This window comes from Leptinotarsa decemlineata, unplaced genomic scaffold (assembly GCF_025532065.1).
Source record: "Leptinotarsa decemlineata unplaced genomic scaffold, Ldec_3_MD MMD2_tig00000591_RagTag_RagTag, whole genome shotgun sequence".
NCBI lineage: Eukaryota > Metazoa > Arthropoda > Insecta > Coleoptera > Chrysomelidae > Leptinotarsa > Leptinotarsa decemlineata.
Window position 1 is genome coordinate 653,547 of NW_027412552.1, and position 27,918 is coordinate 681,464.

Here is a 27,918-nt window from a genome sequence, read left to right on the forward strand (position 1 = left end):
ATAAATGCGAAAATACGAAACTAATCGCTAGTCGCTATTAGCGATAGTGACAATTAAATTGGTATGACGCTGTTAGTTTGTGAATTTTCGAAATTGAATTAATACTAATTGTGTATTGTTGTTCTGTTCCTAATTTGTTACTTTAATAATTCACTTGTTATTGAAATGTCAAACACAAATGAGGAAATGGCTGATATGCATCACGTTTACGGTCTGTCGCAGGGGAATGGATTAGAAGCTTCTAAAAGATATGCTGAAATGTATCCTCAACAGCAGTATCCTTCACATAGAATATTTGCTCGACTTCATCAACGATTACGAGAATATGGTTCATTCGACAAAAGAACGCAGGATTGTGGTCGCCATCGAGAAGTACGAACACCACAGCTTGAAGAAGCAGTACTTAATTTGATTGAAGAACAACCTACTGCCAGCACTAGAAAGATTGCTTTCCAGCTAAATGTTGATCATATGACGGTATTTCGAATTTTAAAGGAACAACTCTTATACCCTTACCATCTGCAACGAGTACAGGCACTGTTACCGCGAGACTTTCTGAACCGTTTTGAATTTTGCAATTGGATGCTGGAAATGATTAGAAGAAATTGTGACTTTCTGAAGACGATAGAATTCACAGACGAATGTAGGTTTTCTCGGGACAAGATTATTAATTTTCATAATTACCACATATGGACTGATGAAAACCCTCACGCTATTGTCGAAACTATCCATCAAGAACAGTTTCCTCTTAACGTGTGGCTCGGAGTTATGGGGATGATTTAATTGGGTCTCATTTTCTACCTCCTCGATTAAATGGTGAGGCATACGTTCTATTTTTAAGAGAAGTGCATGCAGTACTGCTGGAGGAAGTTCTTTGGGCGTCATAAGGGACATGTTTTTTATGCATAATGGGACTCTCACCCATTTCAGTCAAGTAGCACGTCAGCATTTAACTGAAACATATGCAAATTAGTGGATAGGTCGAGGAGGACCATAGAACTGGCCCGCTCGATCCCCGGATCTCAATCCTCTCGATTTCTCTATTTGGGACCATTTACAGCATTTGGTTTATCGTACTCCTGTTCGCGATGTAGAGGACTTAAGAAACCGCATCATCCATGCGTGTAGGGTAATCAGAGAGACTCCAGGAATATTTGAGCGAATACGTGGCTCAATGCGCCGACGTCTAGACGCATTCGTAATGTCTGAAGGTAGACATATTGAATATTTACTATGATTTCTACATGTTGTGTGTTTTGTTATTAATAAATTAGTTTTGTTTATTACCCTTTAATCGTTCAATGCAGGTACTAACTACAAAATAACAATAAATCCAGTTCGCATTTGTGGCGATGTATCTCTGTAGTTGTTCGTAAAATAATTTTTTGCTGCGAACTGGTTTATTTTGGGCAAAAAACCCAAGAGACATTTTTTGTTTACAATGCAACAGGCTATCGGAAATAAATTTTTAAATGGTAAACAAATAATAAGACAGAAAGTTACATTGGAAACACATTTTAGGGGTTGCGTTTTCCACCCCTTACAACCATGGGCTAAACCAAATTAATTACTGGCTGAGTGTCTTTTTGGTAGTGCAAAACGTCAGGTTAATTTCAATATTGTAGCTTTTTCAGTGCTTGCGAAAAAAAATGTTATACAAATTGTATGTACCCTCTTTAAGGGGCTGTATCTTAACAAGGGATGCTCCAATAAAGTTTCTTTATATGAAAGATCCTATCTTTTTTTCGATGAGGAATCACCTCCTTAAATGTTTTACACTTATTCAGTTACACCCTGTATATCAATGATTTATTGGAAAAAAACAAGAATCCAATATACTGCTTTGCTGACGACAGCACCCTTGTCTCTACATTCCATTTGTATACCAGGACATCAGCATCTTCACCGGCAGCAGGAGGATGCATATTTTAATGAGGATCTAGAAGTGATTTTGAATTGAGGTGAAAGTAACCCGGTTCAATTAAATGCCACGAAAACCCAGGCATCGGTTTTCCTCAAAAAAGATAAATGTCTCCAAACCGGATACAATAATGTTAGGACAGACAATTCCGCATTCTGCTTCGATAAGTTTCTTGGAGGTTAAAATAAACACCAATATGTCTTGGCACAATCATGTCGCTGAAATTGCAAAGGCTGCTTCTCAAAAGCTTGAAACACAGTTCCGAACCAGAAAACTGTACACACCTCGGCAACTTTTGATGCTTTATAAAGCTCAGATCAGATCTCCTTTGGAGTATTGTTCTCATGTATGGAGCTCTGCTCCCAATCAACCCTAAAATTCCTGGATTCCATCCAGAAAAGAGCCATCCGCCTGATTAGAGACGCGAGCATCACGTGCAACATGGATAGACTGGAACATCGAAGAAAGGTTGGAGATTTGTCTCACTTCTATAGATACTTTTACGGGAAGTGTTCAAGTGGCTTGGCACATTTGATTCCACCAAGAGCGGTGCATGTCCGAAGTACGCGGCGGATTGTGTCTGCTCATCGTTTTGAGGTTCAACTCAGTACACCTCGAACTTCACTGTTTAAGAACTCTTTCATCTGGAGTACTGCGTTTATGTAGAATAAACTTCCTGGGAACATTTTTCCAAATGGATTTGATCTCCAGCGATTAAAATCCGATGTTAATCGCTACTTTCGCACAGGCACCGCTCTGAGAGCGCTTTAAGGATTTTCCTGTAGTGCATGTGTTTTGCCTTGAAAAAAATGGATAGTATTAATTTTTATCAAGCAAGGGGTCAGTGCATTCCTTAAATGGTCTTTATTTCACCAACTCATAATAATAGCTTACATTTAATCCGACTCTAAATTAAATAACCTTAATTGATAATTGAATAAATTAAATTATAAATTATCACTATTGTTTGACTTAAGAACTAGTAGCGGCTTTCACAATCACTCGAAGAGCAGCAATGGCTTCTTTGGCTGAGGGATTGATGAAACCGGCAGGAAGTATGAAGCCATACCTGTAAAAAGAATAATGGATAATATTTTGTGACTATTCGAAAAGAGTGGAATAAAATAATGATAAAAAACTTTTAAAACAAGCTTTTATTTAAGTGCCCTAAAAAGATCAAAATAAAATTTTGAATCGCATTAACCACATTCATTTATGACTTTACAGAATTGACATTATATAATAAAAGCGATGCCTAGAAGAAATCTCTACATATTCAGTCAGATGAAACTTTAATTGGGAAACATTCTGACAGATCAACTAGGTACTGCAGTAAATTTCAAACCCGATAAATCCTATGTGTGCAAAGAAGATATTCAAGGTTAAAGTTCCACATTTTAAGCATTCACAGCACTTTTATATGTAGAGATATGTTAAACCAAAACACGAATGAAGTTTAACACATTTCTTCAAATTTGGATATTTTTCATTGGAAACCAATACCCAGAAATCTTGAACTGATTTCTGGGCATTGAACTGATAATTTCGTTTTGTAACATCATGTGCTCCATTTGAATTATATCTGCGAATTTTGTAGCCAATTCATAGATACCACTATAATCAATGGAATCATTAAACGGATAACTGATGAATTGAACCAAGTTCTCAATTTTTTTGAAATCACTAAAGCGAATTTCGAAGTCTGCTATCACTGCCCTAATTTCTCAGAAATGAAATTGTAAGTAGGACGTTTTTCCATGTGATCCTTGATGTCTACAAATTGTTCAAATTTTGTCTTCTCTATGTCAACTATCATAGACGCTGTTTGACTTTGAAATGCTGCAATAGAACTCATCATTTCTGTTAGTGATTTATTCATGCCTTGTAGATTCAGATTTAATGTACTTAGTTTTTCAATAAAATCGGCCAAGAAAGCTATCACATTGCCAGTCTAAATCACGTTGCGCAGTCTGGTCTATTTATTTATATTTTTTGCCTTTCTACGATCGACTGGACTAATGGTCGCGATCGACCGGTCGATCGCGATCGATAAAGTAGAATATCTAGGTACGTATAAATTATTTCAACTCGATATAGGCGCTGTTGCCAATATGTGAATTAGAAACACATCCCTTTAAAAATCAAAACCCAACATTTGAAACATCAATTTGAATACTTTTCGAAGTGAATTTGAAAAACTCATGAATTGAACTCAACTTCATTTTGTTCAAACTTGCATTTTCTGTAATAACCCAAATTGAGGAACATTCCCCATTGAAACGTCAACTGCTTTATTTTGTTAGAGTAGCAAATCGTTGAATGAACAAATGAATAAATATATACAACTGAATTTTCATATATTTACCTGCCGTTATCCCTGAGTTCGAACGTATATGCGTATTTCATCTTCACGACCCCCTTTGCCCAATCGTCCGATCCCCCAGCAGCGGGATAAAGAGTGTTACCCGCTGGGCCAGTGGTGTATGAAGGTCCCCCGACGTTTCGAATTGCTGCGGCTGCCTGCTTCGCGACCATTTCCAGATCCTTGTAGTCTGGAGGCACCGCCTTGCTGTAACCCCAAGGGTAGAGGATGTACTGCCCATACGAGTGGAATGAAATGTAGGCTCGCCATTTTGCCGGATTTCCTGGAATGTCCGGATTAGAGAATAACTGAAGTAGAGGAAAAAGAGTTTTATGAGTCGCCTTTTTACCTGTGATGAATTGTTGGACTGCTCTTGTTTCTGGTTCGGAAAACGGACCCGACCCCCCGTAGGTTTCAGTGCAGGGATTTTTCGAGGAGCCTTGTCCTCCCCAACGATAACTGAAAGAAAAAAAACATTTCATTAGGCACCCCAATGTTCAAACCTAGCTTCCACTATTCACTAGCACTGTAGACCACGCAGTTATGTATTTAGGCTCGAAATTGTTTGAAAGACAAGCATACGTGGTCTTAAGTCGAGTAAAGTCTTTGGAAGGTTTATGTATTGGGAAAATAAAATGAGTTAAAAAAATAATAATGTAGATAATGTACTGAAAGCTAAAAAATAATTCGGAAGGCCTAAGGTAGCAGTCATCACACCACTCTCCTCAGCAATCTAAGGTATTGATCAGATAAAAAAATAGTATAGCGTAGTATTTTCATATTTATTCAGGTTACGCTATTCCCAACGATTTTATTATTTTTTCATCTGATCACTACCGTAGATTGCTGAGGAGAGTGGTGTGATGACTGCTACCTAGGACTTTCCGAATTATTTTTTAGTTTCTAGTACAGTATCTACATCATTATTATCTTTTTTTTTTTTCATAAAACCGTTAACCATTAAACTTTTTTTTACTTATTTTATTCTCAATTATTGACGTCTTATCAAACATTCGTTCATAGAAATCAATTTAATTTACGTTTCCTGCTACATTTTTGTGAAAAACATAATTGAATGAAGTTCTAGAGAGGCATAGAGAAGTCAAAGAGTTCTGCTTCGTTTTTGACCAACTTTTTTGCTGAGGATTTTTTTTTGCTTTCTACTTTTCTACAAAAGGGAGGAAGAAAAAGTTTGATATGTCAATATCATTTTACAAACTACACCTAACGATTTGATCGTCACAAACTTTATTTTCTAAAAATATTTAAAATTGATTATTTCCTTTCTTTCTTTGGAAGATTCCCACATTTTTCTGTATCATGATGGAGTAGTAGAAAGCCAAAAACTTTCTTTACCAAAAGTATATTACATGTTTCGCTATTACAGTAGTTTTTTTTGGTGAATGACATACTGAAAGTTAATTCTATTATATACTCCAATTTTTTATATACTCCACGTAATCATACGTGAAAGATACCTACTTAGATACTTCTTCGATCATGATTACCTATGTGTTATTAAATATATGGACAGGATGGCTAGGGTGTGGAATGATACACTATCTGAGCTTGACTGGTGTTTAATCGGTGACCCTCGAGACAGTTGACATCAGTCAAGCTTAGATCATGTATCATTCCAATCCTAGCCACCCTGTCCATATATTCAATAACACATGGCGCAGTCGGTAGGATGTGGAATGCTACACGATCTGAGCTTGACTGGTGTTTAATCGGTGACCCTCGAGACAATTGACAGTTGGCACTTCGGCATTTTGTAGCGTACTTATTAAAACCTAAAGCATCTACTCAACTTTTATACCTAAGTTACATCCTCAAATTATGATCACAAAGGAGTTCAAGAATACTGTGAACCGATACTTGAAAAAGTCGAAGAGGAGGAGGTTCAAGGAACATCACGACAAGAAAATACAGAAGAAACCACAGATGATGAGCCACCGCCACTAAAACGATCTAAAAGATTACAAAAAAAAATAATAACAATTATAAAAAAACTTTTAACTGTACTAAACATGATTTAATGAATTTTAAAAATAACTTTCAGTATGTTTTTGATTTAGTAAATTCCCTGAAAACTTGAATTTTTTTTTTAATAAATAACGATCAATAATTAAATAAATAATAGGACTACAACTTTAGTAAAAGGCTTAAATTGCTAATAAATTCATAATGAACAAAAAAGATTTGAAGCATATTTGTCATAACTGCAATAGTTTGAAAGTTATTATAATTATATAATTATAAAAGCGAAGGAGCGAATGAAAAAGACAAGTATCAAGGTATCACAATATTGAAAGTTTTATAAATACTAGAATAAATTGAAAAAAAACACATAGTTACTTTTATTATAGAACAAAGTATTGAATAAAAAAATTAAAAAAAATTGTTGATAACAATTTTTTTTAAATGAACAATTAAAAAAAGAATAAAAAAAAGTTTTTTCAAAACCTTAAAGAAGAATAGAATTTATGATTTAAAAAAAACGGTTCCTTAATTTTAATATTTAGTTGCAAAAAACGATTGTTAATTAACAAACGCATTTTTTAGCAACAGAGAAATTTTTTTAAGAAACCATTTCATTTCTAAAAATCATGATTTTTTTTAATTAACATAATGCAAAAAAAATTCGAATTGCTTATAAACAATGTATTTGTTTATAATAAATTTATTAACAATAGCTGTAAAAAATTAAAAACAAATTATTAATCAGTTTTTAGCCATGAGACATTGAAACAAGAAAAAATAAAAAAAAAATTGTAATGTATTTTTTATAAAATTATAATTTTTAATTGTTAATAAAAAAATAGAAAATAACATTTTCTTTATTTTGGCAACGGTAATCTATTTTTTTGCCTATTAAGAATAACTTCACCAAAGGAAAAAAATGCCAGGGTTTTAGTTTAATAATTATAGGGATTTTTATATTAACTTCCAATTCAGAAAAAGTTATTAATTCACAAATTTATAATTGACGTTAAAATTGGGATAAAAATTTTTTGACTGCGGATTATTGTTTATTGATGTATCCCAACATTACATGAATTTTTTCATTCCTTAATATTTACATTCAATATGTTTAAATAATTTTTTTTGTTTTTATGTCAGAGTGACGAAAGGCGCGCGGAAGCCAGACTACCCGCTTTTGGCTCTATTTTCAGGGCTCTGTAAAAATTATAAATAATCGAGATACAGTTTCGGGAGTCGGTACTTTTTTTACGCAAATTCATTGATCTTTTCAAATTTCCAAAATTTTTAAAATTTTCCGAGATATTAAGAAAAAACTAAAGCCCCATTTTTTTTCCACTCAATTGTTTATAACTTTTGTAATTTTTACCGGCGTGTTTTCGGACCTTTCCTTAAACTTTCTAGGCAAAAATACGAATCGAATAGCACCTTGGTCGTAATTGGACAGGGCTGAAAAATGTCACCAAAAAGAGCTAAATCGAGTACATGCGAACCAGACTAGTACATCTACACTAAGCAGAGACAACTTTAATCGCAAATCAGCTCTTCATTACGCGTAGGCCGCAAAAATTTCACCCTTTTTCCTATTCTTAACAAACTGTACTCCTGTTATCACTCCAGCTACTACCGCCGATATTGTTCTATATGAGTTGCAAATCCTTTCGGCTATTTCTTTTCAAAAACTAGTGAGCTTTGCCAATAGTTTTTTCTTAACAGTACCTTTGTTCCTGACGCATTAGGATCTTCAACTTGATGCAGTTTTCTCAACTTCTTAAATGGTTCTATTGAGAAGTTCTGTAAAGGTCAACCTATCTATCTATCTGTCTATTTACCTATCTGCGCATATATCCAATGGGAAGCAAACATTTTGGACCTCTGTGACATTGTTTTGCAAAAATGACAATAGAACTTTGGTCTTAGACCTGCTTTCGCCTCACCCGAAATTCCTGTTCAGGTCGGTTCCTGCACATTGTCCGGACCTCGCTCTGTTTTTTCTCCACAATCTGTCCACCGTATGGGAGTACTCGTAACCATCTGGGTTCAGCAGGGGCGCTATGAACCAGTCGACGTTCTGCATGTACTGGGGTTCGTTTTCGAAATTCAAGACCACGTGGTTGATGATGTAGGTGACCACGGCGGAAGTAATCCATTCCCTGGCATGGATGCCGCCGTCGATCCAAACAGCTTTGTTGGATCTATTGCCGTTGGAAATTTTCAGGACCTGCAAGGAGAAGAAGGGCTTTAAAGAATCTGATTGGTTGTGTGTGAACAATCCTCACCCATGGAGGTCATGAAAAATGTAGAAAAAATCGTACAAATACTGTTGAAAAGTTAACTGAACTAATAGCTTAGCCATTGATGTATTCAATGCATCAAGCAGTGAAGTCGGGTGCCGGCTCTGCGGTCTCATGTCAACAATGAAATCCTATTGTTGAAAACTACGAGTTCAGTCGTTTACGTACTTTGATCATATATTCGAACATTGTATCTTTGATAATTGTACTTTCATAGAAATCTTGTTATTGAGTATTCTCGTTATTCCACGTAATGAAATTGATTCAATTCGAGAATTGATATTTTGTTCTCACATCGATGCATTCAGCTAAGAATATTTCAGGAAATACCGCCTTTATGAATACCGCTAGACCTCAAAATTTTGTCCTACGGACCTGTGGGTTTATTAGGTTGTTTCCAAAAGTTTCATGGTTCTACTTCAAACTGTATTCTGTATCTGTAGAGTGGGGAGGGTGAGTGTAAGCCCACAGCACTTAGGCCACATATGACCCATTCTACATTCACTCGAGGAGTTGTCTTCCTGGGTCATCGTCCATCCTGTCCTTTTCAGGAAGGTGGACAGGTCACTGGTCCTTTATATCGGCAGGTGTAGGCCAAGACTCGCCGAACAACCACTCTGTTCCGTCTTCACCAGTTTTTTTTTATTTTCATTTTTTCTCTGTGTATTTGTCTACTGATTATTTTCACTCAATTTACAAAATTTGTATGTTTCGCGAAATTCGGCTGTGTTTCCTATTCTGATTAAATATATGGAGCGCTCCTCGTATCAATATATTTGGTCAGTCGCTGAAACATCAGCAGAACAACAAGGATTCGATATATAGACTCGCTACAGAAAGCATCTTAGGTGATTCGACGACCTACTCAGTTAATTAAGAAAGTTGCTGGCCAGCTAGTGTTGTGTGATCCACTCGATCATCCTCCTGGAACCAGAAATCTCTCTACAAGCCGCTACTAGAGCCGACATACACTCAGGTGAGAACCTATTACTCACTTTGATAGGTTTTCCTTGGACTGAATTGCCAATCGTTTGTATGGTGCAAAGATCTGGATATGTCTCGGCCGTGTAATCTAGGAATCCGTGAATATCCGACATTCTGTGATACGATTTCCACGTAAGGCGATGACCTGAAACATTTCATATTTGATAATTGTCGTGATAATAGTCAGAGAACTAGGTTTTTCCAAGATATTAAGTGACTTAATATACCTAACAAATGAAAAGAAAATAGAACATAAGCGGTTTAAAAAAGTCAAAATTGGGATTATTATTTGATATTTTCCAACCTTAGAAGACAATGCAATGAATTAAGTAAACACAATGATGATAATTTTGTACGAATCACTGAATACAATACATTGTGTAACAACGAAAACTTAACAGAGCCGTTTTTGAATATAAAAAGTAAGATTTTTAAAAAAAGCTCGAACACGTCGATTTCTAATTAAAGGGGAACACCTTTCAAACTAATCAGATTTTTTGTAGTACGCACCCCCTCGGAGGGGTGCGTCCGACGACCCTTATTTAGATAGGGAAAGTAGGTCGAGTGGCACTTTGTTTTAAAGGTCTTTCGAATACCTTTACAACTCTGTTAAAAGAAAATTTTTGTAACGATTAGTTTTCGAGATGATTTGAAGATTTAAAGGTATTTTTATTGAGTTCAACTCTTTTTAAAATAAATCAAATTGTTTTTAAGGTACAATTTACGTTCAGAACTTTCATAAAAAAAATAAATTTTTGCTTTTTATGACAACCTGCTAATACGTGTCCATTTGATTTCGTAAAAAAGTAAGAATTATTTGTTTATTACGAGGAGAATTTTTCGGGAGATGGGGTTGTTACCACCCTTACATTTTAGGTAAATTGAGTGGCACCTTCTTATGAAGGTTGCCTTTTGACGTGGATATTTTATGCTTCTGATAAAAAAGTGAATCATACCAAAAACTTACCTACACAACGAATACAACCTGCTGATTTCCTTGAATGCTGATGACACAGAAAAGTTTAAAAAACTGTTTTAGGGTTAATAAATCTCAATAATTGTTTTTAAAGCACACACAAAAAAAGTAACACCTAATAAGGGTAACTCACATAGGAAATTTAGAGTAAATATTCAAAATGTGCGCCATTTTGCTCCATGCAACAATAAAGATTTTGTTCGAATTTTGCTCTTACATTATTCAACATCTCAGGAGTAATAGCTCGGCATTCATCAATAATTCTACGACGTAATTCATCCAAATTGGCTGGCTGTGTAGCATAAACTTTAGACTTTAAATACCCCCACAAAAAGTAGTCCAGTGGTGTTAAAACTGGTGATCGTGCTGGCCATTCAATTGGACCTCTTCTGCCAATCCATTGGATCCTGTTCAATTATTTCAACTATACGAGGTTGTATTGCCTCTTCAAGAAGTTGTAAATAAGAATCACCGGTTAAATTTCCATCAATGAAAAATGGACCTATAATATGATTGCCTAATATTTCAGACATTTAACTTTTGGGGATGTTGGGTATGTATTTCTACGTATTGTCTTGGGTTTTCATCCGACCAATAACGGCAATTGTGACGGTTCACGCAACCATTTAAATAAAATGAGCTTTCGTCCGAAAAACAGATGTTATAAAGCAGCTCGGGATTTTGCATTAATCTCTCATTCATGCCCTCACAAAACTCCTGTCTTCGGTCAAAATCATCCTCTTTGAGTTCATGAACAAATTTAATTTTGTAAGGATGGAATTTGTGGTTTTTAAGGATTCTCCATGCACTCATATGGCTTATTCCGGCCAGTGCTTTTAACCCTCTGGTACTTAACCTGGGATTGGCGATGACTTGACCAATCACTCCAATCGCATTATCGTCATTCACTACCCTTCTCTGAACATTTCTTTTCTTATTTAAAACCGAACCTGTCTCCCTGAATTTTGTGACCAAATCCAGAACGTGATTTCTGCTTAGGTGTTTACCAGGGTTTTGCTCGTTGAATAAAATTGATGTTCTATTAGCATTTTGGTCGTTGCCAAAAAATAAAGCAATAACTGAAACCCTTCCAGCAGTAGTATAAGGCATTTTTAACAAATAACAATACACGACCCGTTTAAACAAATCGATCGATCGATGTGCTAATGAAAACTGGAAGAAGAGGAGTGGGTATTGATTTTAAAAAAGGGATTTTATTTAACAAAAAACTGATAAGAAGAACTGCTCGAAATTTTTTTTATTTAGGCATACAAGTTACCGAGTGGTCTGTCTAATGTATTATTAACATCGCAATTTTAACTTCAAATTATCTCGAAAACTAATCGTTACAAAAATTTTCTTTCAACAGAGTTGTAAAGGTATTCGAAAGACTTTTAAAACAAGGTGCCATTCGACCTACTTTCCCTATCTAACTAAGGGTCGTCGGACGCCCCCCTCCGAGGGGGTGCGTACTATAAAAAATCTGATTAGTCTGAAAGGTGTCCCCCTTTAATTAGAAATCGACGTGTCCGAGCTTTTTTTGAAAATCTTACTTTTCATATTCAAAAACGGCTCTGTTAAGTTTTCGTTGTTACACACTTATAAATACAACAGGAAACCTTTAACAGTTTTGGAATTTTATTAATGATAAAAGAAAAAATCCTGGTCTGCCCGAAAATATGTATTTGGGTGATCAGTATTTTGAAAATGGTAATGAAAGATATTGTAAATAATTTTGCTATAGAATTTTAATCTATTTATAAACTTAATGAGCTGACTAATATATCAGAAGTTAGTTACGATAAAACTCTCCACATAAGTAACTGCACTATTAGTCTGGGAACGATTCTAATCAAGCTAGGGGAATTAGACATTAATAAAGGTCCTGCTCCGGATGGAATACCAAATATTGTATTGAGAAACTGCTGATTTACACTTGCAAAACCATTATTAGCGCTTTTCTCTTCTTCTCTGAAATTTGGTATATTTCCTCTATACTGGAAATCAAGCTTCATAACACCTATTCATAAATCTGGTGATAAAGCTAATATACAGAATTATCGCCCAATATTAGTGCTATACCCAAAGTGCTTGAGTCCACAGTATGTGACGAAATCAAAGATTCAGTTAATAAAGTTCTTATAGATGAATAACATGGCTTTACTAGAGGCAGATCAACAACTTCCAATCTACTGTTATTTTCACAGTATGTGTTGGTCTTTGGAGGAGAAACATCAAGTAGATGTCATCTATACTGACTTTTTCAAAGCATTTGACACAGTGAACCATTCAATTTTATGTGAGAAATTGAAAGCAATTGGATTTTGTGGAAAACTATTGGAATTCCTGATAAGCTATATTAGTAACAACTATATGTAAAAGTCAAGGAATTCATATCTCATGAAATTAATGTTTTATCAGATGTACCACAAGGAAGCCATCTAGGGCCGTTTCTTTTCAACATTTTCATTAATGATATCAGAGTTAACTCAAAATATACTGACATCTTACTTTTTGCAGATGATTTAAAAATGTTTAAGACAATCCACACACCATATGATTGCTTAGTATTACAAACAGATTCAAACAGATTTAGTGAATGGTGTTGACAAAATGATATGAATCTCAACGTGAATAAATGTAATTGTATGACGTACTATCGGGTACTTACACCTGTAAACTATGATAACTACATAGCGGGAGAACCTTTAACACGTGTCGTATTTGTAACTGATTTAGGAATAGTGATGGATAAAAAAGTGGACTTTAACCTACATTATAATTATATTATAAACAAAAATGCTAGGCTTCATTTGTCGTAGTTCCAAGGACTTCTCTAATATTAAATGTATAAAAATGCTGTATTTCACCCTGGTAAGATCAGTCTTAGATTATTGCAGTTCCATTTGGTCACCCACCTATGAGAGTCCTGCACTCAACATTGAACAAATTTCTTAAATTTTTGGCGTTCAAGTAAAAATGCCCTTGAAGGACCGTTCATTAGATGATATTCGTAGGGTTGCAGACATAATGAAGCTAAGTAGTCGCAGAGTGGAAACTGACTTAAAACTCTCATTCCAATTATTAAATTCTCTTATTAACTGCCCTGCATTGCTAGCAGAAATTGGTTTACATGTTCCTTCTAGAAGTACAAGGAATACTGAAACATTTGCAATAGATTTTCATCGTTGTAACCACGGTAAACATTCTCCCCTGTCCAGAGTTGCTATTGGTGGTAATAAAGTCGATCTGGACTTCTTTTCATTGAACGAAACAAAATTTAAGTTACGCTCGCTCAGAAATAAATTATAAATGGTAATAAATGTAAACATAAACATCCTCAATTATTGAATTTTCCATATCCTAATCATTCATTTACTTAATTATTATTTCAATTCAGTAAATTTATTTTTTCACTGTTATTCTTTATTAATAAATTAGTTTTACTTTTAGCAAGTAAGTTAGATGTAATTATTTGTTGTATTCATATAATTTATTGTGAAATCTCTTAAACTTAATTGGGTGTTACCCGTTAATGAATAAATAAATAAGTGTCGTGATAATAGTCAGAGAAGTAGGTTTTTCCAAGATAATCATTCATTTTCCGTTTCAAAGACTTTCCTGGTTGTGCCTCGTTTGTTTTTCACAGAGGGAAGTCCCGAATATATCGTCGAATCATAAAAGTTAACGTTCTGAATCATTACAATCGCCATTTCGAAGTTGAAAAAATTATGTCTTCTCTTACCTTTCCTATCGTTGGAATCTTCTTGAACGGGCGGATTTTCCTCATTGATTGCCTTTTGCAAATCTTTTATCACAACATCGTAATTGATATTTTTTTCCGACAGAGTTTCCGCAACTTTTTCCAGAGATGCGGGTTTCACCAAAATATCTATGGAAGTTGTATTGCCTCCCCATACAGTTATATCTGAAAAATGAGTCAGTAACTTCCCCCCCTCAATAGTGAAATGCTCTTAAATGCATCAAGGAGTCTGTTGTGTAAAGTATCAAATCGTATCATTAGTTCAGATTTCCATTGTCTAGTATGATATGAAATGACTTGAAATCCTCAAAAGAGCCAATAAAATTAAGAAGATTAGCTGAAAAAATTACAATTATATTGAGCAAAAAAAACATGCAATAATTGAAAATTGAACAATTAACAAGAAATTAATCTTTGGTAGAAGTCCATTATATCTTGAAGTGTAGTGTAGTAGATTTCCGATGCAGAAAAACTGACAAGAAATGAAAATTAAAAGATTTCAAGCCAAGCTATTTCACGACGTTTCGATTGTTAGTATCCACAATTGTCTTCAAGTGATGACCCGAAGATTCCTACATTTTTGTGGATCAAGATGGAGAAAAAGAATACCAAAACCGTTCTGTCCCAAAAATTAATTTCTCCTAATTTTATGCTGATTATTTTTGTATGCCTCTCTTCCTTTGCGAAAGCACAATGAGATAATCTCTGTGGTGTCTCTCACTTTTACTGGAAAAGACAAATGATAGAACAAGTTTGCGCATGACGACAGACTCCTCGCTGTATTAACTGGCTCTAGCCAAAATTTTGGGATAAAGAAGTTGTTGATAAGCTGTGAAAGCTTCAATTCATACCTGCTTCGTCTCTGAGCTTTGTTAAGACAGCTACCTTTTCCAAATCGTCCACGAACGTTTTCCATAATTGATTTCCTTTGTACAGAACTCTCGCTGTTCTGTTTTCTGGCCCTTTTTCACTTTCCGGATTGTCGTTTTCATCTTGATCTTCGATGTTCTTCACAATAGGCACGGCTTCTTCTACGATTACCTCCTCGATAACATACGTGTTTTCTTTGTTTTGGATTTCATCTGAAACAAAATTTTGGAGATACTAGAGTTGAATTAATTCATTCGTGAAACAATTGATATTTCGAATGTTCTAGATGGAGTGAAACATCTTACAATTTTCTTAATTATTTGATATATACAAGAAAATTTTAAAAACTATCTGAGAGCGTAACCTGTGCAAAAGACATGATACATACAGTGTCACTGATAAAGTTTGTAATATATGGAAGTTTTTTTGATTACTAGATTCATTCAGAATTTGATTCCGCCGGGAATTTGTGCCTGAAATACAAGTAAAAAACAGTTTCTTTTGTCAGTGTTATCCTGAACCAGTCAAATTTGACTTTTTTTGATTTTAAAAATCTTCTAAAAATCAGGTTTTTTTTAAAAAAATGACAAAAAAAGTTGCTCAGTTTCCAATTTTATACCTTCTTTCCAAATTTGAACTCTTTAGTGTCACTTCGTTTTTTTTCTTCTTCTAATCTTTCGCTTGGAAAAAAAATTAAATGGAAAGGGGGTCTTGTAACACATTTTTTGAAGCTTCTGACAAATGCTTCACAACCCTAGAATATAATATCAATATCTTCAACCACTACAAAATGGTGGAACTTTTAATAATTGCCTGAGTACATTGACATTTAACTACATAATATGAGGTAATAAGCTTGAGGTCAGTTCAGAACTCGAAATGGTTGCCTTGAACTTCTTGACATATGAACAGCCTATCTGATAGTTCACGCCGAACATTTTCGAACACAGTAACGTCAATATCTCTACAAATATTTATTATTCTCTGCATAAAAAAGTCCAGAAGTGTCAAATCTGGCGAGCGGGCTGGCCATTCTGTAGGACCTCGACGGCCAATCCAACGACCGGGAATAGTAGTATCAAAATAGTTTCTCACTTGCCTGGAGTAATGTGGTGGTGCTCAATCTTGTTGGACGATTTCAATGATGAGAGGGTCAACAGCAGCTTCCAGCATATTCAAATACAGTTCCCCTGTTAAATTTTGATCAATAAATAGAGGTCCTACAATATGGTTTCCCAATATTCTTGCCCAAACGTTAATTTTTTCTGGATATTGGGTATGTGTTTCTAGGAAAACATGAGAGTTGGTGTCACTTCAGTAACGGCAATTTTGCCTGTGAACATAACCGTTGAAAAAATGTACATTTGTCACTAAAACAAATATTGTGGAGATAGGTAGGATGCCTTGCATTGGTTTCCATCATAATTTCGCAGAATTCTCTTCTTCGGTCAGGGTCATCTTCAGTTGATTGGTGTACTATTTTAATTTTGTATGGATAATATCTATTACTCTTCAAAAATCTCCACACAGTAGAAAGAGACACCTCACAAACATTCGCGACGGAATAAGTAGACTTCAGGATTTACTACCAATTCACCAATTATTTGCGTCTTCCGAAATAGACGTATGACGTGGGAGCTTTTTGTTATGAGGTGGTTGTAAATTTGGATACAAGTTCCCTCTAATATTTTCTACGATTCGGAAAACGTCCATTGAAAATCCTTTCGGTCTCGTGAAAGTTACGCTTCGCACCGTAATTAAAAATCGCTTCAATTTTTTCTTCCAATGACCATTTTAGAGATTTTTGACGTGGTACCTTTCTACTAGTAAAACCGAAAACTAAATGAGAATATTCCAACTGAACAATATGTTCTGACATTTTTTGTCATTTTTATAAACAAAAAATTACTTAACAAACCTTATCGGTTTGTTGGAATTGCTATATGGCAGATAAAAAAATATTTCTAGAAATATCGATATTGTGTTTGTCTTCAGGAAATCATTACATGTTCCGCCATTTTGTAGTAGGTGAAGATATTGATTTCATATTCCAGTATTTGTCAGGAGCATTAAAGAAATGCACTGTGTATTATAATTTTGATGAATAAGAGACCTCGATGTCATATCTTGCCCAGAAAATATCCACTTTCGCCTGTTTTAAAAAATAATGGACCTACAGAAATGTGTTTTTGTGTTTGTGAAACTGATTCGAATTTTGAAGATAAGGAAGTTAGTATGTCAATAATCGAGTGAATGAGTTTCTTATCGTTCTTAGTACTCTTGTAATTTTTATTTTTTCCATAGATTTGTATCCAGTTTGGTTAATTTTTGATCAGTAACTCAGTTACAAACAAACCCGATGTTCCGTCCAAACCTCTATTTTGAAACACCTATTTCGCCATATAATGGCTTCTTCGGACGTGTTTTTGTGAAACTGTCTAGTGAAAAGCTCACATATACGTTCATTATGGATTTTCATCAAGTAACGGCCAATTCCATCATATATCTCTATTTTGAATTACATTGTGATTTATTATCTTCAATTTTCTTACCCTGGCATTTTCCGAAAAAAAATTCTGTATAATCGATTTTTAATATTAAGACCGCGATGTTACTGTGCTTGCCTCCATTTGTCACTATATCGTGCACCCCCCGTATAAGATATTCCGTCAAAAACGGTCGGGAGTGTGGCAGAAGAGACGAGTCGCTCCAAATGCTCGAGGAGCTGCCCAAGTGATGCAGGAGATTTGTGTTGCTGTGAAATGTATTCGAAGTAACAATATTGCCCGATCGAAGACCAAACATGGAACGGGAGCTGGAATATACCGAGCGGATAGAAATTTAAACTACAGTTATCCGCTAGGACTATACACATCCGCCTTTCAGGCGGAAGTGTATGCTATCTTGCAGTGTGCAAGGTTTATTAAATTGAGACCTCAAAGAAATGAGCGGATCAATATTTTAACAGACAGCAAGAGCGCACTAGGGGCTCTGACAAACCCGAAGGTGACATTAAAACTGGTCTGGGAATGCCATGAAGAACTGAATGAACTTGCAAACAGGAACAAATTAACCTTGTACTGGGTGTCAGGGCATTCAGGAATTATGGGTAATGATAAAGCTGATGAATGTGCTAGACGCGGATCATCAACTTCATATACAAGGCTTTTCATGATGAGCGTTAATTAGCCGTTTCTGTTAAACTATTCAACGGATCAACCTGAAAATTCCACAGTATGCTTAAGTCAATATGACCTACACGCCTAAAATATTTTAGACGAAGCGGCGTTGTCGCTTCTACTATACAGTAGCGGCTTCTTTGATTTTTCAAATAGAACACCCCGTATATAATATCATATTATGATTCATTATCACTTTGTCAACAAATTCATATACTATTTCCCTATACCTATCTATTACCGTTTAGAAGCTATAAATTAATTTCGATATTTTTTTTACCAAACATGAACTTTTATAAATGCTGATAATCTTGAACTCTCTTGCACTAAAACGATCAAATTTGAAATGGAGTGGAGTGATACTATGAGGATCCTCACTCCGAGTCATATTTTCATTTGCCTCATACAGGGTCTTCAAAAAATGCAGATACTTTGATCTCATGAAAAAATGAGTGGAACTCAGTTTTTTCAAATGGAACACCCTGTATATTTCAACATTTTTGAGCTGTACATCCAATTTCAGATTAACTTTGTTCAGATAATACTATTTCTATTTTGAACCGTTTTCGAGATGAACTGTTTCAAACGGAAATTGACATGGTTTCCTTGTTCATCACTCATTTTTGTAAAACAGATTTCGTTTGATGTTTCTCAATTAGTCACAGATAATACAATGAAAAGATAATTATTAAAATACTCCTCAACCATCGAATGAAACTTCTCTTCAAACAATAGTTTTATTAACGCTGAAACACGAACTGAAAATAATAAACCCATAAATTAATGAGTTGATTTAATCGTCAGTGTATTTCAGAATATGTTCAAAGACATCTCCACCTCTACTCAAACAAACATGTAATCTCTTCAAAAGATTGTCATGTGTAGCGCTTCTGATCAAGTCTGGAGTCAAACTATTGAAAGCAGTTGTAACTCTCGATTTCATATCTTCCATTGTTGTTATTGGAGTAGAGTAAACCATATTTTTAATGAAACCCCACACGAAATAAGCTAATGGATTGCCATCTGGTGTTCTAGGAGGCCAACGAAAAGGTCCATTATTACCAATCCATCTGTCTTCGAAGATTTCGGTTAAAGCTTCGCTGACTGAATGAGAATTATGGGGTGGAGCACCATCCATTTGGTACCATACACGTTCTCTTCCTGGTCTATTATTTAAAATCATTTGAATTCCATTCCTTAGTAAATCTTCATATTTTGATGCATTCAAATTATCATCATAAAACTCGATATAAAAAATTGACTCATTCTTTATGGCACAAAATACATTGAATTGCCATATTTCTTGAAAACCGCTTTGGCGGACAACATGGGGATTTTCTGGCGCCCAATAATGACTGTTGTGTCTATTGAAAACTCCATTTTTTGTGAACTTGGCCTCATTTGTCCATATGATATTGTCAAGGAAATGTTCATCCTCTTGAGTCTTGACAAGTAACCATTCAAAGAATTCCACTCTTCGAGGTAAATCAGTCTCTTTCAAATGTTGGACATAGTAGAACTTATAGGGATGCCGCTTATGCTTATTAAGAATTCGACAAATTGTCACGTAGGGCATACCTATCTCCCTTTCAGCCTCGTGCAGAGAAGCATTTGGAAATGCATGAAAGTATACCAAAACTGTTATACCATTGTCATCATCATCCACTTTAGTCTTCTTACGAATGATTTTTGGACGGAAGGTTCCATTCAACCTACAGTTTTTTAGTAGTCGATTTATCACATTATTATTCGGCTTCGGAAGTTGTGGATATCTTTCATGAAATACTCGGCATGTTCTACTTGCAATTTTATTGCACTCACCATAAATTATTAATAAATTCAAGAAATCTTCATTACTGTAACCTAATTTTGACATTATTCTATTATAATTGGTAGCTATCACAATCAGTCAAAACCACCAACGAAAGTCTGACGTTAAATAATTGGTTTATTTATTTTTCCAAAGCACACTATTAAAAAATATTAATGTGTACTGTTGTACGTTAGAGACCAATACCTCAATGTATACAAATTGTAACTTTTTCTAAGGTAGGTACATACCAATTTCGAATTGACTGATCTGAGACAGTTAAAAAACTGGATCAAAAAGAAATATTACTAAGTATAAAAAAAAATGTTGAATATCCAAAATAAGTGATGAATTCAAAAAAACGAGCAAGAAAACCACGTCAGTTTCCGTTTGAAACAGTTTATCTCGAAAACGGTTCGAAATAGAAATAGTATTATCTGAACAAAGTTAATCTAAAATTGGATGTAGAGCTCAAGAATGTTGAAATATACAGGGTGTTCCATTTGAAAAAATTGAGTTCCACTCATTTTTTCATGAGATCAAAGTATCTGCATTTTTTGAAGACCCTGTTTGAGGCAAATGAAAATATGACTCGGAGTGAAGATCCTCATAGTATCACTCCACTCCATTTCAAATTTGATCGTTTTAGTGCAAGAGAGTTCAAGATTATCAGCATTTATAAAAAAAATATCGAAATTAATTTATATCTTCTAAACGGTAATAGATAGGTATAGGGAAATAGTATATGAATTTGTTGACAAAGTGATAATGAATCATAATATTATATTATATACGGGGTGTTCCATTTGAAAAGTCAAAGAAGCCGCTACTTTATAGTAGAAGCGACAACGCCGCTTCGTCTGAAATATTTTAGGCGTGTAGGTCATATTGATTTATGCATACTGTGAAATTTTCAGGTTGATCCGTTAAATAGTTTGTCAGAAACGGCTAATTAACGCTCATCATGAAAAGCCCTGTATAGGTCTTGAAGCAGCTCTCTGGGGGGGTACCAAAATCATTGGTACGAAACCAGATTAGGACATGGACCAATAAGAAGCACACAGCGTACATGACAAAAGTACCTGGCAGCAAACACAGTTGAACCTTCTTTAGGGAACCGTCCGAGAAAAGAACCGAAGAACTACTTCAATATTGTAGGGATCGGCTCGGAATAATTACAGGGTTACTAACCCGTCATTGTCCGCTTGGAGGACAACGGGGCTGTACAACGGAGACCTCAGCTGCAGATTATGCAACGAAGGGATAGAAACAGCTCTACACATCTTATGCGAATGTGAGGCACTGAATCACAGGAGGCAGGCTATATATGGACGTACGAAATTACGTCCAGAAGAATATGACGAACATCCAATACGGAACCTGTACAAATTAGTACAGGAAACGAGACTGATGGAATGGGTGTCATGAGAAGATGGGAGAATGAACGCAATAAGCCCAAGACGCTGCAGTGTTTCCTGGAGACTTGGACTGAATGGACAAGTCAGACAGCTCCCAAGGTACCAAAAAAAAACAATATTGCCCACCGGAATTTCTCAAAACGGTATGCTGAAAGACATTTTATGTTCAGCATACCGTTACAGCATATTGTCCCTCATTAACACTACTACACTCCGGACTCTTAAGCCTATAAACTCCAGATTTCTCCAACTTTGATCTGGGGGTATTGTAAGTAAATTCGAATCTTTTTTTTCTGACTGCGTTGTTATTATGTCCTATCTGTATAATTATTTTAATTTCCCTATCTAGATTATTAGCAGATAAGAGTAGGAAGAATGATCTGTGCAACATTGAATTGTAGGCTGCTAATTTATGACTGTTGGGACGGAAAGAATCACTTGGGATTGTAATGTCTGTGTAGCTTGGTTTTCTGAATACATCAAACTCAAATTCATTCTAATTGTGTGTAATGGTCAGGTCTAGGAAATGAATCTGTCTCTCTATCTACGATGGAGAAACAGAAATCTCATTTTGAAAGCATGCTACAGTATTTAAAAAAATTAGTCACTCTCTATATACATTAAATCTCAAGAGAAAGTATTCAATTATACAGTGTGTCCAAGATAAGGATCCTAAGCATGGGAATCTCAGTACCTGTTGGAGATACAGCTTAGGTTAAATTAGGAAAAAGTTGTGTTCTTTAAAGCTTATTTACATGCCGTTTAGAAACTTGAAGAATTTTCATGGCTTGCTGAGATATTTGGGAAAAACGAGAATTTGACAATATCAATTTTATTTTTTTCTGACTTTATTTGAAAAGATATCAAAAAACGAATAACACTTTTTCATTGGCACTTTTAAGGTACTACACGATGGTATTTTTAGATTTTATATCCGACGTTTCGTTTTCAAGAAACCATCATCAACTTTATTTTTTTATATGACCCGAAACAAAAGTACACCCTGTATCTGATTCCATTTTTTATTACGAATTCAACGATGTATCACATGCCATTGTTTTCTTTTTAGTTTAAAGGAAAATTACATTTTTTCTATTTTTAAAAAAATCTTCAAGTAGGCGTTGCAAACAAATGCTTTGACGTAAATACCTGTCACCGAGCCTGTCAAATATTATTTAATTACACGATAAAATAGTAGTTGTCGTTGTTGTTAGCCTGTTTGTCGACTTGTTGTTTTTAGAGTTATTGTTACTGTTGTCGTTATTATTGTTTATTGTTGAATAGATAATATTGTGTTATTATCGACGAATATGCCGGGTGAGCATTATAGCCATGAAGAAAAGTTTGACATGCTAACGTGCTACATTTTGTGCCACAAAAATACTGTAAATACAGCAGGAATGTATCTTAATACATATCCAGAAAGAAAGCAGCCATGTAAGTCCATTTTCTTAGAGCTGGCTCGAAATTTAAAAGAATATGGTTCATTTAAAAAGCCTGTTTTATCTCGAAAAAAGGAATCTTCAGAAGAAGCCCAAAATAATGTTTTACAAGCAGTTGTTGAGAACCCTGAAATATCAACTAGGCAAATCGAAAATAATGTAGGAGTAGCCAAATCCACAGCTCAATTTATTTTGCGTAAAAATAGATATTACCCCTATAAATTTAGGATTTGCCAAAGACTTAAACCAGGGGATTTCGAACGGCGCCGAAATTTTTGCGAATGGTATACACGCGCGTGTGAAGAAGATTATAATTTCCCTTCAAAAATAATATGGTCCGACTAAAGTATGGTCACTAATAATGGTATCTTCAACCGCCGAAATACGCATTACTGGGCTCAGCAAAATCCGCGTGTTAAGAAAATATCAAGACATCAAGAACGTTTTGGGTTTAATATGTGGTGTGCAATTTTAGGAACTAAAATACTAGGTCCGTTTTTTTACTATAATTCTTTGACCGCCGAACGATACCATCATTTATTGCAAAACTATGTAGAAAACTGTTTAGATAATTTACCTCTGGCACAGGTCAATAACTGTTGGTTTCAACAAGACGGTGCTCCTGCACATAATTCTAGACAAGTTCGAGAGTATCTTTCGCAGCGATTTCCTGGAAGGTGGATTGAAACCTTTAGTGAAGTGTCTTGGCCAGCGCGATCCCCTGACTTAACTCCTCTGGACTTCTTCATATGGGGTTTTGTTAAAAACCGGGTTTACCAACATTCTTTTGAAACTGAACAGCAGTTACGAAAATGTGTAACTGTCGCATTTAACAGTATTACACCAGAGATGTTACGTGATGTTTTAAGTTCTACAGTTAGAAGATCATACTTAAGTTTGGAAAATAACGGAAACCTGTTTGAACACCTCCTTTGAATTAAATAAAAAATGCGTTAATTTCTTTGTTGTTTTCATTACTTTAAAAAAATCATTATTAACCTACTTAAAAATACATTTTAAAAATAGAAAAATTGCAATTTTCCCTTAAACTAAAAAGAAAACAATGGCATGTGTTACATCGTTGAATTCGTAATAAAAAATGGAATCAGATACAGGGTGTACTTTTTTTCGGGCTATTTAAAAAAATAAAGTTGATGATGGTTTTTTGAAAACGAAACGTCGGATATAAAAACTAAAAATACCATCGTGTAGTACCTTGAAAGTGCCAATGAAAAAGTGTTATTCGTTTTTTGATATCTTTTCAAATAAAGTCAGAAAAAAATAATATTGATATTGTCAAATTCTCGTTTTTCCCAAATATCTCAGCAGGCCATGAAAATTCTTCAAGTTTCTAAACGGCATGTAAATAAGCTTTAAAGAACACAACTTTTTCCTAATTTAACCTAAGCTGTATCTCCAACAGGTACTGAGATTCCCATGCTTAGGATCCTTATCTTGGACACACTGTATATGCTTTTATCGATCAATTTACTTACTATCAATACTGTAGCCTAGTAACATAAATGCCTATATGTTTTTTTATCATACTTAAATAAATGTAGTCCGCTCTAATGGTAATTTTTATTAATACGATTGCTTTCATAACCAGTTCTTCAGAAATAGTTTTCAAATAACGGACCTGATCACTACCAAAACGGAACTTTTTCCTTCTTATACGATATATACTGGGTGAGTCACGTGTAACGAGACGGACCCTGGAAGCTAGACGAAATAAAATTTCAGTGATTCTTCATGCACTTGTGGTGTGTTTCGAAATTATTTTAGAATACACAGGGTGTCCCTGAGAAATTTTTCACATCAAGTTGGGGTTTCTTAAATAGATCATTTCATTCAAATTGAAAGTATAGTCTATACGAAATCAATCCGAACAGCTAAATGAAAGACTAAAGTACCGGGTCTGCTAAATTCACTACTTGATACCATATAAAACCTCCCACATAAAATTAATGATTAGGAAAAAAATTATGCCACGCCGCCCATGCCATACAAAAAAAAATGCCTACGTTCGGTAACTATTTACTTTTTATGAGAGGACTTAAACCGCCAATACTCAATGAAGTGGAGATCCCTTTCGCCGTGGAAGTCAAATACTTAAGTGAGACTTTCGGTCACAGGCTCACGTGGAACCTTCACATCCAAAAAACAGGACATAATGCCAGGATGGCCCTGGGAATCTGCAGAAGGATGTGTGGGAAAAACTGGGGCTGAACCCAAAAATAACACTGTTTTGTTTGAAATCTGTTTTTATACAAGGGTAGTGAGACCCATGATAACATATGGTGTAGTGAGAACTCTATATCCACCAATGTTTAACTTGGGTGTACACAAACAAATTTACACTTCAATCAACAAACAAAGAACAACAAATAAGATTCGTTACTAGTTCATCCATAAAACCAACATTTGATAAAAGTCACACACAGAGATGTATTTTCTATCATGGTCCAAAATTATTCAATCTTCTACCAGTTAGCATAAGAAACAATTCCAATCTCAATACATTGAAGAATTCAATCAAAACATTCATTATGTTCAATACCGAACTTCTCGATTTATTCGGCTAAATATAAACGATGTTCAGCAAGCTCTTCATCATTCCCAATATTCATCAATTCTGTAAATTAATCCAGCCTCACACTGAGGTTAATAAATCTGTATACGGTGTCATCCCCAAAGTATGCACCATATGGGAAACTTCTTTATTAAGGGTTTTTCGACAAGAAGTTATTCCTGATAAAAGTTTGTGCATCCCCTGAAACTGAACATGCACCAACAAAATACAGTAAAACACACGTAATATACGAGGAGCCTTCAAATATTTGATTTTGAGACAGGAGTAAAGTACTCTTATTTTGAAAAATCTCGGGAAATGTTATTTAGAAAAGATATTCAGCATTAAAAAAAATTACACATTTTTTTTAATGGGAATTACGAAAAATAAAATTTGCTGAAACGATAAATAGACAGCATCCTGTATAAGACGGTTTATTTCAAAAGCCTGTGATATTACGAATTACACAACTATGGTATTAACCACAGTAAATTTTTTTGAAAAGTAAAATGTTTTTTGTGCAAAATTATTTTTATTTTTTGTTAACACTGAAAATTACACAAAATTATACAGTACTGTAACAAGAACTTGATATTCAATGATATCATATCACAAAACATCAAAATAAAATATGTATTTAGAAACAAACTCGTTGATTTTCTGTAGATTTTTTTGTCGAAAATAATTCTTCAAAATAATCTCCAGAAAATCAATGAGTTTGTTCCAAAATACCTATTTTATATTGAATATTAAGTTCTTGTTACAATACAGTATAATTTTGAGTAATTTTCGGTGTTAACAAAAAATAAAAATAACTTTGCACCAAAAACTTTTGAAATTATTTTACTCTTCAAAAAATTGACCGTGGTTAACACCATAGTTGTGTAATTTGTAATATTGCAGGCTATCAAAATAAAACGTCGTATACAGGATAATGTCTATTTATCGTTTTAGCAAATTTTTCTTTTTGTAGTCCCCACTAAAATGAAATTGGTATAAAAAATAAAACTCCACTTAGATGGCCATGACTTGAAATATAGATATATTTTTCAATGCTGAACAACTTTTCTGAATAACATTTCCCGAGTTTTTTTAAAATAAGAGTACTTTACTCCTGTTTCAAAATCAAATATTTGAAGGCTCCTTGTACATTACGTGTGTTTTACTGTATTTTGTCTCATAATATCTGAAAGATCTTTTAATACTGCAGAATACTGGAAGAATAACTTCATATCCTACAAAATACAGTAGTTATATTAGATGTTCAAATTGTCATCCACCAATATCTTGATGATACGCAAATCTACGGACATATTCCTTATGTACATTGCAAATAACTTCTGAATAACCCCAATTTGATTTTTCAAGTCCTCTAAATTTTACTGTCAACAAACATAGACCCTCGACCCAACAAGAAACAATCTAGTGGCGTAAATCTGAAGACTTGGGGCCTCTCTATCGTTCCGTGTATACCAATCCACCTCTACAAGGGCAAAGTATGTAGTTGGAACATGATGGTGTATTCCCACACTATGTACGTGACGTTTGCTAGTTTGTAAATAACTGTTTCCCCTAGGAAGCTGATTGGTAGGCGCGGAACGATAGAGTGGCTCCCGAGATCTCCAGATCTGAAGCCACTATATTTTTTCCAGTAGTTTTATTTTAAATCGCAACTCTTTGTAGGTAAACCGTAAAATTTAGAGGCTTTGAAATATACAGAATACACATTTGAAAATCGACATTCAAAAATAAATATCGACCTATATCAGGATTTTTGTCAAAAGTGCATTGCTTGCGAAATAAAGAACTTGTTCCATAATAATTTAGCAGCTCACCGTATGTAATCAATATAATGAATGAACATTATCATTATTATTAATATGAGGAACATTGAGAGATACGAGTATAATAATAACTTGATGAGTACTCACCTTGTATTGGGAAAGATGCACGACCAGTGACACGGCCAACCGCAAAAACGACAAACACAAACAAAAACGTGTGCCTCATTATAATATGAAGACCGCGGCCAAGGATATCCTCCTTTATATACCTTCGCGGCACATTTGACCTGGATGGAAGAAACGGTATCGGTCAAGTTCTTCGCGGAGGCGCAGAAGAGATTTTCTGCAAAGCTAATGACACTCGGCAACATTTCTCTGACCTTTACCTGTAGTATTGGAGTTGTTCGTTTGTTTCTTTGTTCTCAATGTGTTTATACAGGTCGTTTTTTAGCTGATCCCACTATTGTTATCTCGGAAACGGTGAGATCTACAAGGTTGCTGGAATTGGAGAAAAGTATCCATTTTGGGAAATTAGGATAATCTCTTTTCATATCGAGAAT

The 27,918-nt window shown here is 34.7% G+C and overlaps 2 protein-coding genes across 2 annotated transcripts in view; one reads left to right on the top strand and one right to left on the bottom strand.

Moving 5' to 3' along the window:
- The window catches only part of LOC111515687 (centrosomal protein of 162 kDa), a 48,218-nt gene that overhangs the window by 2,298 nt on the left and 18,002 nt on the right, over positions 1-27,918 (top strand). The gene's annotated exons all lie outside the window — the stretch shown is intronic.
- On the bottom strand, positions 2,770-27,664 carry LOC111515560 (carboxypeptidase B). The gene is made up of 8 exons (XM_074174507.1): positions 27,506-27,664; positions 15,135-15,365; positions 14,266-14,448; positions 9,556-9,689; positions 8,204-8,487; positions 4,633-4,742; positions 4,287-4,566; positions 2,770-2,990 (listed from the first exon to the last, which is right to left on the bottom strand). Exons 1-8 carry the CDS (start codon positions 27,582-27,584, stop codon positions 2,894-2,896), a joined length of 1,398 nt encoding a protein of 465 aa, XP_074030608.1. The 5' UTR covers positions 27,585-27,664; the 3' UTR covers positions 2,770-2,893.